We start from the raw sequence: 14,804 nt of genomic DNA on the forward strand, positions 1-14,804 counted from the left end.
TTGTGTGGCATAAAGAAACAGAGTGACTTTTTAATCCTAATTATTTATTGTTCTTTTTACTTTGTAAGAATGCATATGCATCACAAAAATTATAATTTAATGTGAAATCATTCTGTAATATTGACCCTAGGTATTAGAGCATTGAAGTTTGAAGACTTATTTATAATATTTTTCCTTTTGTATTTTTCATAGACGGCCAATACATGTGAGTTTTTCTATGTGCATTGTTTTATTTTTGGTTTATTGTTTTCCAGGTGAATATATCTGAAGTAAGATGATTTGTCAGAAATTCTATGTGGTTTTGTTACACTGGGGTAAGTTACATGCTCCTTTGTATAACTGGAAGGATATTTCTGTAGATGAATTTCTAAAAGGGATCTTTTATATTGAACAGCAGTTTTGGTGTCATGTGGTCCCAACCCATGCCTATAAATAGCTGCTCTTCTGTAGTTCCACCAGGAATGCATGTTACCTTTCTTTCACCTTTTACCCTGTCAAGTAAGACAAATATAACATTGTGTTTCGGTTTTATTTATTTGATTTTGTGTGTATGTGTCTCTGTGTGTGTGTGTGTGTGTGTGTGTGTGTGTGTGTGTGTGTGTGTGTGTGTTTGGGAAGTTGGCTATGTTTCTGGTGAGATTTTTAGTTTATACATTCCAACTACCTTGTTGTTGGGTTTTATTGGTCTTAGACAAATATTTAGAACTTTCTAAAATGTAATAGACTTCTAGCTGTGTGGTAAGGCTCCATAGAGGAACAGAACTGATGGTGATGACGTGTGTACATATGTGTGCACACACATGTGCACGTGTGAAGATGTTTATAAGCAACTAGATCACGTAATTGCAAAGGCTGAGTGGTTCTAAAATCTGCCGTTGGAAAACTACAGACCCAGGGGAGCCAATGGTGTCTAAGTTTAAAGGTCTGAAATACACACACACACACACACACACACACACACACACACATACACACACACACACACACACACACACACACACACACACACACACCCCTACATTCACATATATAAAGACAGGCGTACACCTTTGTAGTAATGACAGTATGATGCTCTGAGGGCATATCATCAAGGAATGGTGCATATGTTTGAGATGGTCACTGAATACCACAACTTTTCAAGACAATTAAATACATTCCTGTCCCTCCTCTTACCCATTGTAGACTTGCCCTTCGGAGGAAGCTTCTTTAGATGTTTTTGTTTTGTTTTGTTTGTTTGTTTGTTTTAATGGTCTTGTAGCTGGAGTGAACCATAACTTGTCCTGTTTGAAACTAGCCATACATTGCCCTTGACTTTTTTTTTTAACATAGGGAAACCTGGTTTATTATTTAGTTTTCAGTGCCTAGACTTTGTCAAATTCATTTGTAATTTTAATGTATTTGTGTTTTGTTACTACGTATTTATCATGTAGGAAGTTTTGGAGTCTGTAAATATGGAGAGCTGACATTAACTGATAACTGTATTATTTCACATTATCATTTTCGTGCTTTGAGCACTTACTATCTGCTCCCCTACCGTTTTCCAAGAATGTATATATTGTCGCTATCTGTAGGTGACACACTGTGTGTTAGATCTTTGACCATCCTCCTGTCTAGGTATAAATATATGTATCATTTGACTAACTCATCTACAACTTCCTCTGCTCCCTCATGATCCACATTCTGCTCTCTACTTGTTTAAGGTCAATTCATTTAGAATTCACATGGCCATGAGATCATGTGGTGGTTGCCTTTCTGTGCCTAACATATGCCCTCCTTGTATTGAGAATGGCAGCTTCCTTCTTTCTATGGATGAGTATCTGTTGCTATAGAGTGGATGTAAGTTGATTGTCTCCCATGATCCATTGTGATGGGAGATTTGGTCCTTGGATGATGGTGTCAGGAAGTGTTGTGGAGCCTTTAAATTCTGGGTCCTAGTGGGTGGTCTTTACACACTCTGGGGCTTGTGACTCCTTGAGTTCTCATAAAAGCATCATCCTATCAAACAAGCCTGGCTTTATCTAGCTGTCTGCTCTTGACTGGAGGTTTATTCACTTGTTTGCCACCATAGTATGCACCTGCCATTGATGCTCACACCATCAGGTTGCCTTCCGTGAGTATTTACTGTGTTGTTTGGACTTTCAGTCTCCAAAACTAAGCCCCTTTTATTGTAAAGCTAGGCTGTGTCCAACATTTCATTATAGAAATGAAAAGCTGGGCAGTGCAAACGTGTGTACATAAACGGTCCTTTATCCATTTATTTGTTAATACTTAGGTTGACTCTATATCATGAACAGTGCTGTGATCAACATGAGTGATTTCGTTTTATTTAATAGACATCCCATAATACCATGGCTGGGCCACGTTTTTCGGTTTCTGAGGCACCTCTATGCCGTTTTCCCTAATGGCTGTACTGGTGTACACTCCCATTAACAATGTGTGAGGGTTTTTCTTTCTTCTTCCTTTGGCTAATGCTTGTCAGTTTTGTCTTTTTGAGAACTGCTTTCTAACAGGAGTGGGGTGTTGTATCATTGTGATTTTGATTTTGACTTATGTGCTGATTAGTGAGGAGGAGCCTTTTCTCACATACCCGTTGACACTTGTATATAGACTTCCTTCTGTTTTACGGTACGAGTGTTTTGCCTGCATGCGTATCTGTGCATCACGTGCATACCTGGTACCTATGGAGGACAGAAAGGGGTTCTGATTCTCTGAAACTAGAGTCACAGAGCTTTGTAAACCACCATGTATGTGCTGGGAATTGAACCCGGGTCTTCTGGAAAAGCAGCAAGTGCTTTTAATGGCCAAGCCACCTCTCCAGCCCCTTGTGTATCTTCTTTTGGCAGATGTTTGTCTGTGTCTTTTGAATGTCTTAAAATAGGGTTATTTTTAGAGTACTTTTAATTCTTTAAGAATTTCATACATATCTATGGTAAATCTTTGTCATATTCAACTCCCCCACCTCCATAATCCCAATAAATACATGTCCCTCCCAATCTCATATCCTCCTTTTCTTTTTAACCCACCAGGTTCAATTAGTGCTACACGGGTGTGGGGTTTCTTGTTTATTTTGCATATTAATCCCATATGCAACACACAGTTTATAGACTTGTTATCCCATTCTGTAGTTTGACATCTGGACAGTCACTCTGTGGAATATTTCCTTTGTAGTCAAGCTCCTCAGAGTTGGACATAATCTTTGTCTATTTTTTTGCTGCAATTGCCTATCACTTAGGAATATGTCTGAAAATATCGCATAGCTCAGTGTCAGTGTTTCTCAGCTTTATTTTAGTCTTGTCATAGCTGCAGGGCTGCTATTTAGGCCGCTGATCCATGTTGTTATTTTATATATGATGAAAGATGGGAGTAGAGTTTCTTTTTTCTTTTTTCCAATGAATACCCTTTTTTTTTTTCCAGTGCTGTTTACTAAAGAGACCATTAACGTTTCAGGGAACTTATGGCAGGCAGTTTTGTTGAAGCTTAGTTGGTTCTAGGTGCACAGATTTATTTCTGAGTTCTTGATCCTGCTCCGTTGATTCAAGCGTCCATTTTTTGGCATCATGCTGTTTTACTCAAGTGACTTGGTCCTGTGTTTGGAGTCAGCTCTGCTCTTTTTTTTCAAGACAAGGTTTCTGTCTATATCCCTGACTGTCTTAGAACTTGCTCTGTAGAGTAGGCTGACCTCAAACTCAGAGATCTGCCTGCTTCTGCCTCCAAGTGCTAGGATTAAAGGCATGTGCTACCATGCCTGGCTGGAGCTAGCTTTTTTCTTGATCACGGTTTCTTTGGCTTTTGGTGGTCTTTTGTGGTTTCACATGAACTTTTGTAGTGTTTACTTTCTGTTAAGAATGTTATTGGCGATTACATTGAATTTGTGCATTGATTTGGACAGTGGAAAACTTTTTAAAGATAGCTATCTTTCAATTGTATGAAAATAGAGCATTTTTCCGTTTGTCTTTAATTTCTTTCATTCGTGTTCTATAGTTAGTGTAGAAACCTTTCACTTCCTTGACACATTTTTTTAAACGTAGTTATTATAAATGAGACCATCCCCTCTTTTTTATCCCTTTCCTTTTCTGTTGTGACAGGGGTCTCACAATGTTGCCCAGGCTGGTCTTGAAACTGATGGCTCCAGTGATCTTCCTGCCTCAGCCTCCTGAGGTGCTGGAACTACAAATGTTCTGTAAGTGTATTTTTTAAAGATTCTTTCCCTGTGTTTTGAGGATGATTGCCATCTAAAGTCTATAGTTGACATCAGGGTTCACTTTTGTCCATCTGTGGCCTTGGACAAATGCATGATGACGTTTCGCCTCTACTATGGAATCAGACGGAATAGTGTCTCTGTCTACCTGTCTCCATATCCTGTTTTTTCACCCCTCTGCTCAGCTTACATCCTGGGGACCAGCATCCTTGCTGGAGTCATACAGATTGTGTCATTGTGATGGTTAAATTTCCTGTGTCTTTTCCTGGCTTGATTTTATCCTCCTTTGAACTGAATATTATGCCTTTGTCTGAATTATGCACTTTATCCATTTAGACACCAAAGAACATTCTGTTTGCTTCTGTTTCTTTACACTTTGTTACATTTAATTCTTCAAAAACTCTCATTCCATGTACAATTCTCAGAATACTCACAGTGCATAAGTGAATATATACAGAGAGAAAGTCATCAGATCATTCAGATTCATTTATAAAAATGAAGAAGTGTAGAGAGTCAATTGTTTATTTTCAAACATTTTTTACTTAAAGATTAGCTTAAAATCTGAGGCTTTTGGGGTGCAGTGCTGTGAATGCCTGTAGTTTTCTGTTTAAAAAGTGATGATTTACCTGCAGTGTGAGTTTCCTGGAGGGGGGGGGGGTCTGTTGATTGCATCATTTCCTGGGGTGTGGGTGGGGCATTTCCTGTAGGACATCATACATCTGGAGGCTCCTGGGAAGGTTCAAGAGACCTTGCAACTATCTTTAAGTCAAAGGCAAACTTTCTCTGAAAGTGTTTAGTGAAAAGTGTTAACATAATGTTGTGACTCTCCCAATGAGTACTGAGTGCTTTAGTGCTTAGCGATAGAATTAAACATCCAGATATTTATTTATTCCAAAAGTTAGAGTGATTTTATTATAAAAAGGAAGAGAATCAATGTAAATTTTCTCATACTAAAATATAAACTTGTCAGATTAGTAAAGAAAACTGATGCAGAAATTTCCAAAAGGGGAGGTGCCAGAGAACGGCATTAATTCAGTAAATATATCAAGTTCTCAAGTCTTCTACACTGGAAGGTGGTCCTGACTACTCATTCATTAGGTACTGACTACTCAGCACTCTAAAGCTTAAGTGTTTATGAGTACTGCACCATCTAATCTCAAGCACTTTCTAGTCACATCTTTGTCAAAAACGATCACTTGTTGTCTGTGTCTTTTTACTGTCCTGACAGAATTTCTTTATGTGATAGCTGCACTTAACCTGGCGTATCCCATTTCCCCCTGGAGATTTAAGTTGTTCTGTGCACCACCAAATACAACAGAGGACTCCTTTCTTTCACCTGCTGGAATCCCAAAGAATGCTTCAGCGTTGAGTGGGGCTTCTGAAGTGGTTGTTGAAACTAACGTCAATGCAAGTAGTGTCTACGTTTCTGAGTTATCCAAAACCATCTTCCATTGTTGCTTTGGGAATGAGCGAGGTAAAAACTGCTCCGTGCAAGCAGGCAACACAGAAGGGAAGGCCCTAGCTTCAACGGTAAAGGCTTTAGTTTCTCGCCAGCTAGGTAAGTACTTTCGTGTCCCAAGTGTACACTGTTGTGTTGTGCCTGTATCCATCAAAATGTTTTAATTCTCTAAAACGTGTATGAATTAGATAGCTTATTATGTAATTCACATATAGTATAAATTTTATATAGTATTAAAATTTGGATTCATTGTGTGACTAGTCAGTATGCTCTGATCATTTAATAGCTTATAAAACTGTCATTAAAGGAACTCTTTTACTTGTGAGTACACTCCTTAGAGTCTAAATTTTTCTTAGAAGCAGAAAAAAAAAAACACACTTTAAATAGATAAAATATCAAGTTACTAACAGCGCTGTCAAAGTAGCAAAATTTTTAAAATGTTTACAAATAATAATGATTGTGCAGGCAAAGAATCTCCCTGAAAGAATATGTTATTATGATTGAGTTTAATTGTTGTCTTAAGAAAAACGCATAATGAAAGCAGACAGCTTAGTTAATTTTGTATGTGAAAATTGAAGGAACAAAACTATTTCTAAGTCTTCTGAAGGAGCAGAGAAGACTCAATTGACTCAATTATATGGAAAGACCCCAAGTAGGGAAGGATAGGCACACCTGAGTAAGGACTTTTGTGTGGTGTTAGCTGGATTTCCCAGTTGATATTAATGACCCTTCAGTCCAGATAATTCTTCAGGCTGACTTCTGTTCTGCAGAATGCTTAATGGTAGCCCTAGTCTCTACCCAGTAATAAATGTCTCCAGCCTGTCAAAGTGGCACGGGAGAGGCAAAGACAGTAGGACTGTGAGTTCCAGACCAGCCTGGGCTACAAAGTGAGATCCTGTCTCAACAACGAAATCAAATGAAAGAAATCTTCAGATGTTGCCAGATGTTCCCCACCTACTCAGCTTAGCACTTTGATTATGTGGGAAAAAACACCCCATGTTGAAATCAGTTTAAGAGTAAGAAGGGGTTGGAGAGATGGCTCAGTGTTTAAGAGCACTTGCTGCTCTTGCAGAGGACCTGGGTTTGGTTCTTAGCACTCACATCAGAAGACTCATGAATACCTCTAATTCCAGTTCCAGGTGATCTGATGCTCTCTTCTGGCCTCTGTGAACTTTTGTGCCTTTGGTGCACTTACACACACACACACACACACACACACACACACACACACACACACACACAGAAATAAAACAAAATAAATCATTACAAAAAGCATAATGATAAAACTTAATTATGTTATAAAACTAGATTTTAAAAACAAGTTAGTAGGAATAATTCCAATTAAGATCATAAATGTTAGTGTCATTTTTGAATGAAGTTTTTTAATTAGTAAGAGAATATATTAGTCAATCTATTGATTATTAAATTTGCTAAGAATGAACAGAGTCTTAATAATGAGCTTTGAATGATAAAAATATCATTACCCTCCTTTTTTTAGGGGAAATGATTACCATACTATGTATTTCAACTTTATATTATAAAGTTGAATGGGTAACAACTTTTAAGTAAATTGAAGTTTTTGTGACTAAAATTAGGAGGGTAAGTTGTGGCTACCAAAGATTTCAATTTGTTATTTTGCTTATAGGTTTCTCCTTCACACAAGGTACCCAATAGTTAGAAATACTTCTCATTTGGAGAAATACGTTAGTGTTGTCTTAAGTTAGTTTTGCCTTGTTAGTCATATATATATATATATATATATATATATATATATATATACTTTCATTTTTATTTATACATATGTGTCTGTCTGTGTGAATGATGGCACGTGTGTTTGGTTGCCCATGGAGGCCAGAAGATGGCCTCCAGTCCCTGGGAGCTGGAGTTACCAGTGGTTACCGGTAGTTGTCTTGATGTAACGATTTCTTTTGGAAAGTAAACATTAACTAAGATAAATAAAAATGAGTCATGTCCTGTTTGGGAAGCTTGAGATTAAAAACAAGTTGAGAAATAGTGATGGAATTGAATTCTCTGATTCAGAACCAGTTGGGGCAGGGCAGCGGGACGGGGAGTGGAAGGTACTAAACTGACTGATGGTTGAAGGCACCGATTGGCTCATGCAAACACACTCCTAGTAGGACCTGTTTCTCCCCTCTCGGAATGGGCAGCACAAGTAGTGTCAGAATGCTGCTAAATTCAATTTAGTGCTTCTCTTTGGGTTGTTCAGAGTGTTTTTGAGGTTTAATGCGGTTTATTTTTAATGCAGGTGTAAACTGGGACATAGAGTGCTGGATGAAAGGGGACTTGACATTATTCATCTGTCATATGGAACCATTACTTAAGAACCCCTTCAAGAATTATGACTCTAAGGTCCATCTTTTATATGATCTGTGAGTACTGATGAAATTAATTTGGCTAGTCATATGACCTGATTTGTACAGAAGTAGATTATGAATTCCTCCCATCCCTACACTTCCTTTTGTAACTGTGTACATTATAGAGAGTGGTTTGTATGTTTTTATATCCATCTTCTCCATTAGGCTTCCCCTTTTCTCTTCCTGTCTATTTAGGCACAGAGACACTGCAGATATGGATGGACATGCAGTCTAAAAGAAATGTGAACATTACAAGATCATTCCTCTGTGTAAATTGGCTAATGTGTTTATTATAGGAATTATCCTAATGTTCTTTCTGACACATCCCTATTTACTTGCTAACTGAGAGAAGTTTTTTTTACTGTGTACAAACTTTATTGAAAACATTGCCAACATGAGTAGTTTAAAAAACTTGATGCTGTCTTTAGGAAGAAACAACAGAAAGAAGTTAAATGGATAAGGAGCAGTTGGAGGCATGTTAGAAGGGCTGTGGTTGTATTGAGGGATTGATATAATGAAGGAAGTGAAGAGTTCCCAACTTTCTAATGACCTGGTAAATTTACAAAGTCAACAGAACTCACAACTGCCACAGCAGGAGGACTTGGGTTTTTAGGCCTGAAGGAGACTCCTGCTGTGGCGGGTAGCTGGATTAAAGATGTGTCCAGGAGAACTGAAAGAGCTGATAATGCTCCAGTAATGAAAGGGGACAAGGAAGAAAAAGAAGAGCCCTTGTTTCCATGTTGTATTAATTAATTGAACTGTCATAAGAACAATAGATGTTTTGTATAGCTCTCTATTTTAAAGATTCTGTAAGGGTACAAGGTGCTTAAGATAAAACAAACCTCTCAACTTCCATCTTTAGAAATACCTATACAGTGAGAGCTAGAAGATAGAGAGAAGAGCTGTGAAAAGCCATCTTCCAGGCAGGGCACAGATACTGCAGTCATAGACTCACAGCAGCTATGGTTGTCTGCCTTTGGCCTGCTCAGGACTGGCTCTGTCAATCATCATTCCTGGATGTGGGAGGCTTCATGGGGTTCTAATCTATGTGTTAGTTACTTTTCTATTGCTGTGATAAAACATCATGGCCAAAGCAATTTATGAAAGAAAGCATTTAATTGAGCTTATGGTTTTAGAGAGTCAGAGTCCATGATGGCAGAGTGAAGGCGTGGCAGCAGGAACAGCTGAGAGCTCACATCTCAAAATGCAAAGTAGGCAACAGAAAGAGCCATGGGAAAGGTGCAAGTCTTTTGAAACCTCAAAGTCAACCCTTAGTGACACACCTCCTCCTAGTAGGCCATACCTCCTAACCCTTCCCAAACAGTTCCACTTACTGGGAGCCAAGTATTCAAATATATGAGTCTATGGTGGCCATTCTCATTCAAACAACCACACCCTCCATGCTGAACTAAGAGCTACAGATAGATTCTGGGAAAGGAAGAGTCATTGTCTTTATGTACCCACTGGTGAGCCTGCCAGACCCCAATGGACAGTTCCAAACCCATGATCACTCAGATGGCACTGGTTAAGCTTGGTGGCTCACAACACAAAACAAAAAGACATGACTACAGGGAAGGATTTATAGGGATTGACAGGAGAGAGTTAAGAAGGGTTAAGAGTGAGAGTAGTTAAAATGCATTATACACATGTATGGAAGTGTCAAGGAACTAATCTTATTGACTAAAAAATTAAAACTCAAAAATCTTATTCAGTATTTCTCCCTAAAACCAATGACACAAGTTCTATTACAGTTTTTTTAATTTACTAATTTTCCATTTTTGTCTTCAGTATTAATTATATACTGTGTGGCTCCATCTACTGAAATTTGCAGACCAGTCATTTTTAGTAGCAAAGAGACAAAGGTTCTTTATTTGGCCCAGATGTTTTGAAAGGCATCTGCTTATAACTAAGCACAGATGTCCCACCTTCAGTTCAGAAGTCAGGTGATAAAGGGACACCTGCTCTTAAAACACTGCAGAAGTTTCCAGAGCTAAAAACTCAAAGTCCAAAGCCGGGCGGTGGTGGCGCATGCCTTTAATCCCAGCACTCGGGAGGCAGAGCCAGGTGGATCTCTGTGAGTTCGAGGCCAGCCTGGTCTCCAAAGCGAGTTCCAGGAAAGGCGCAAAGCTACACAAGAGAAACCCTGTCTCGAAAAACCAAAAAAAAAAAAAAAAATCAAAGTCCAAAAGCAAGGACTTGTAGCTAGAGTTTTCCTGCCTGGCCCACAGTCAGGACAAATCTCTGTCACCTGCCAGCCAGTCCCACAGCTGCTCAGACTCAACCAAGTAAACACAGAGACTTATATTGCTTACAAACTGTATGGCCGTGGCAGGCTTCTTGCTAACTGTTCTTATATCTTAAATTAATCCATTTCTATAAATCTATACCTTGCCACGTGGCTCGTGGCTTACCGGCATCTTCACATGCTGCTTGTCATGGTGGCAGCTGGCAGTGTCTCTCTGACTCAGCCTTTCACTTCCCAGAATTCTTCTCCTCCTTGTCCCGCCTATACTTCCTCCTGCCTGACTACTGGCCAATCAGTGTTTTATTTACTAACCAATCAGAGTAATTTGACATACAGACCATCCCACAGCAAGGACTGGTGGTAAAAGGAAGAGTGATGTTTGTGAGGCCTCTAGCCCATGCCATATTTACTTATTGGCTTTACCAAAAATGGGTACTTTGTCAAGTGGAATTTAGGTTGTGTTTACCTGAATGGTCACATGAGTTATTATGTACATTCAGCCCCTCTGTGGTCTCAATCAGTGACTAAAATGATTGGTATGGCCATTCCTTTGACAGTTGTTATTCTAATTATATGAAAGAAGGAGAATTATTTTTTAATGATTAAATAAGAAGTCCTAGGCTTGAGAAATTTACAGCTATGATTTAGGTAGCATTTAGTTGATTTCTCTGAGTCACTGTGGTCAAAAAGGACCACTGATTTGACAATTAACTCTAAATCCAAGTAAGAACACTTAGTCTACTGACTTAAAAGCTTTTTGTTAGCTCTTCCTTTCCACCTGATAAAAGGAAACCTTTACACTGATTATCTTATACATTCAAAACCCTTTTTAACTCATCTGTGAGCCACCGCCAATGGGCCTTCATTTCTGTTAATTCAACATGCACAAATCATTACATATAATCCATCATATATATATACTTAAGGAGATATATCACATGATCATCTCAATTGATGCTGGAAAGGCCTTCAACAAAGTTCAGTATCCCTTTATTGATGAAAGCCTTGAAGAAAACATGAATAGAAATAAAGTTCTTCAACATAAAGGCCATATATGACAGACCTTTAACCGTGTGTGTGTGTGTGTGTGTGTGTGTGTGTGTATGTATGTGTGTTTATATTATTTATGTGTGTGATTGTAGGTCATGAGTCTAGAAAGGAGCTCATGGGAGGAGAGGAAGATATCTTAAGAGAGGCAGAAAATATAATAAAGAAATACACTTACTTTTGGGAAGCGAAAGTGGAGAAACTAACCCAGGTAAAGAACCAGCTGTAGGGGTGAGGGAGCGTGTAGGAACAGTGGAGAAGGAAATGACTGAGAATGAGTGTGAGGACACATATGTATGTAGAACCTGCAATGAAACCTAGTACTTAGTATTATTACAATTATTAAAAAGAAAAGAAAACCTCAACAAAAATACAAAAAATGAGAAAATAAACAACTGTGAGGAAGCATCAAATATGTAGTTACTGTCTTCATTTCTGTGGTAGACGATCAGCTCACCGAGTTACTGTCTTGATTGCTGTGGTAGACGATCAGTTCACCTAGTTACTGTCTTCATTTCTGTGGTAGATTATCAGTTCACTGAGTTACTGTCTTCATTTCTGTGGTAGACGATCAGCTCACCGCGACCTTGGACCCGCACATATTGTAAAGGAAGAAAGCTTCTGAGTTGCAGTCGTCCCTCAACAGAAATACACACAGGGATACTGTTTCTCCTCTCTGCTCTGTTTAATGTTTCTTGTAAATAACGAAATGAGAGTCACTGTGGCATGGGTGGTGCTTATTCCTGCATGGCTAAGTTGACCATATTCCTTTATCTTTAGCACATACAGAAGATAGCTGAAATTTTAAAAATAACTACACTTTTAGAAATACTATGTCTTTAATCTCCATCTCTGCCTTTATTAGTAACTAATAATTGCCAAGAAAGAATACTGAAAGGATCAATTTGATCAAGATAAATTGGCTCACCAGATACATGGAAAAACCATAGTTAGATCCTAGTTAATTTTCCGTTTTGGTCAGGTTAGAGGGGTAACCAGCTAACCAAATTATGATCTAGAAGATTTCAAAAACACTGGATGTACTGGTTCTATTTTTGGCAACTTGACACAAATCTAGACATACTTGGGAAAAGAGACTCTCAACTGAGGAACTGGAGGAACTGCCTTTGTCAGATTAGCCTGTGGACATGTCTGTGGAGCGTTTTCTTGATTGCTGATTGATGGAGGAGGGGGCCCAGCCCTCCGTGGACAGTGCCATTCTGAGCAGGTGGGCTTGCCTAGGTTGTATAGAAATCAAGCCAATAAGCAGCATTCCTCTGTGGTTTCAAGCTTCTGCTTTGAGTTCCCAAGGTGGCTTTTCCCCAGGATGAACTGTAACCCATAGCCAAATAAACCCTTTCTCCCTGAAGCTGTTTTTGGTCAGTGTTTTTTTATCACAGCAATAGAAAAGCAGACTAGAATCATGGGGAGAGTGATCACGGCTGTCGATGGAAAGTACTTCCAAAGGATAGATGGATAAATCCCTGGCCTGTATCTAGTTGTCAGGGCATTGAATCTCAACCTTGCTTTCTCAGCCTCCATTGGCATTTTCTGTCTGTGGGCATCATCTGCCAGGATTTCCAGACTTTCTGTTTGTGTCATAGTCCATGGATGCTATAGCCAGGGTCATCCTTCTGGGGGAGGGGGGACATTGTAAAATAGTCTACTTATAAAAGAAACTTCATGATTTATCTTTTCCCACACCTAGAAAATTAATTTTGGTGTTGGGTCATGAGATGGAGGTTACATTTATGGATGGGAAGCTTTTTGCTTCTTTTACCAGTAGGGGATGTCTACTTCTGAGATGCTTATGCCCAGAAAGGTAATTTCTACTGAAATGCTGTGGGGTTGGAAGCCAGAGAGAATACATGTTGTATTATATCCAGATACCAATTCTAGGCTGTTGGTTTTTATTGAGTGTCATTCCAGGATCTTTGGCTTCTAGAACCATTCTGGAAACCACTGTAACATTTCTGAATGCTTTGGTAATGCTCTTTTGCACAGCACTTTATGCAGCATGACTTTATGGCCAAGATTCTTATTTTGAAATGTTGGGACTTGCTTTAAAATAGTAATTAAATGTATCATTTTATGTTAAGGAAATCACCATTTTGTTCCATCAAAATTCACAAGAGAAATCTTTCAAAGGCTTCCATGTGTGAAAAAAAAGTATGTTTTTCCAGGAGCTAAAATTTGATGTTTAAAAAGGATTTAAAAACCTATAAATATTTCCTCAAAGGGACAGCATTGTTTGAGTTCAGATATTAATGTTTGTCTGAGAATCTGAAGGAGAGGTAGTCTAAGAAATGTGATACGCTGGGACTGCTTTAGACATTTATTTTCGACCAGGGAGGAAGTTCTTCCTTTCCTTTGTAAGGTCCCTACTGTGACCCCATATTCTGAGTTGAGTGTGGGGAACAGTGTTCACAACAGACTTCCCCTTTGTTGTGTGATAAGACTTTTCCTGGGGAGACAATACACACAACTATTCACTCCAGGTAGGGAGCTCATGACAGACCAAAGTATGGATACCACCAAAGTCCACCTTGGTGAACCAATGATTTTTATTGGGTTACTTACAGGAATATGGGTGAGGAGTTATTTACAGGAAAAGAAATAACTTAAAAATAGCTGCACCACCAAAGCCCACCCCAGTGTGCATGATAATTCAGCAAAGCCAGGGACCTGGAAGACACTGCATACCCTCAGGCAGCTCAACAGGTTGAGTTTCCAAATGACTCAGTTGATCTAAACCTCTTCCAGTCAGTTTGGCTGATTTCTGCTTCTTATTGTTTACTCTGGGAGGGAGGGACCTAGTGAATCTACTCAGTTTCAGGGACTTCCTGAAACTATTTGAGTTGTTTACCTTCTGGCTTAAGGAACTTCTCTGCAGGATGTTTCAGTCTGGGAGAAAACCCCTACACAATACCCTTCATTGTGGAGCTGATAGGAAATTGTGAAAGCATAAAGTGCTACAGCAAAGTTTGAAAGTGTGATCATGTAATAAAAAGAGGGCCAGGGCACATGAACTAAGGATTGTCCAGCACAAATTAAGAATAGGCAGGAGCGAGTGAAGAGCATTTGCAAATGCCTGAGGCACAGACAGCAGAGCTAGAAGACTGAAGGCTGAGTGTGGTTGAGCAAGGAAGCCAGTGAACACAGGGGAGCAGTGTTCAGGTCAGGTCAAGAAGAGCTGCCTGCCTAGTCACGCTGGGGACTGACTTTGAACCTTCCTGGCTACTAAAGGCTGATTCATTTTTTTTCACTCACCAGTTTTCTATCACCACTTGGTCATTTCAAAATCCACATACACAAGCTTCAGTTCCGTGAATGGTTTTACCATTCTTATTGACGTCACCTAATTTACTTGTTGCCACGTGCTTTCTCCAGACTTCGTCATCACTTATGATCCTGCTCTTCCTCTAAACTCAATACGAAGAATTCCACACCTTGACTAACTCTTCTCTGAACCATGCTAGT

General features: G+C 39.1%; 1 protein-coding gene across 2 annotated transcripts in view; it reads left to right on the plus strand.

Moving 5' to 3' along the window:
- Nucleotides 1-249: 249 nt before the first annotated feature.
- Lepr (leptin receptor) overlaps nucleotides 250-14,804 on the plus strand; it is a 73,817-nt gene continuing 59,262 nt past the window's right edge. For both annotated transcript variants that reach the window (XM_059254582.1, XM_059254581.1), the window contains exons 1-3: nucleotides 250-314; nucleotides 5,427-5,756; nucleotides 7,924-8,047. In XM_059254582.1, coding sequence (XP_059110565.1) covers nucleotides 275-314; nucleotides 5,427-5,756; nucleotides 7,924-8,047 — 494 coding nt within the window. In that variant the 5' untranslated portion in view covers nucleotides 250-274. The remainder of the gene's footprint in view (nucleotides 315-5,426; nucleotides 5,757-7,923; nucleotides 8,048-14,804) is intronic.

Source organism: Peromyscus eremicus, chromosome 2, assembly GCF_949786415.1.
Source record: "Peromyscus eremicus chromosome 2, PerEre_H2_v1, whole genome shotgun sequence".
NCBI classification, from domain to species: domain Eukaryota; kingdom Metazoa; phylum Chordata; class Mammalia; order Rodentia; family Cricetidae; genus Peromyscus; species Peromyscus eremicus.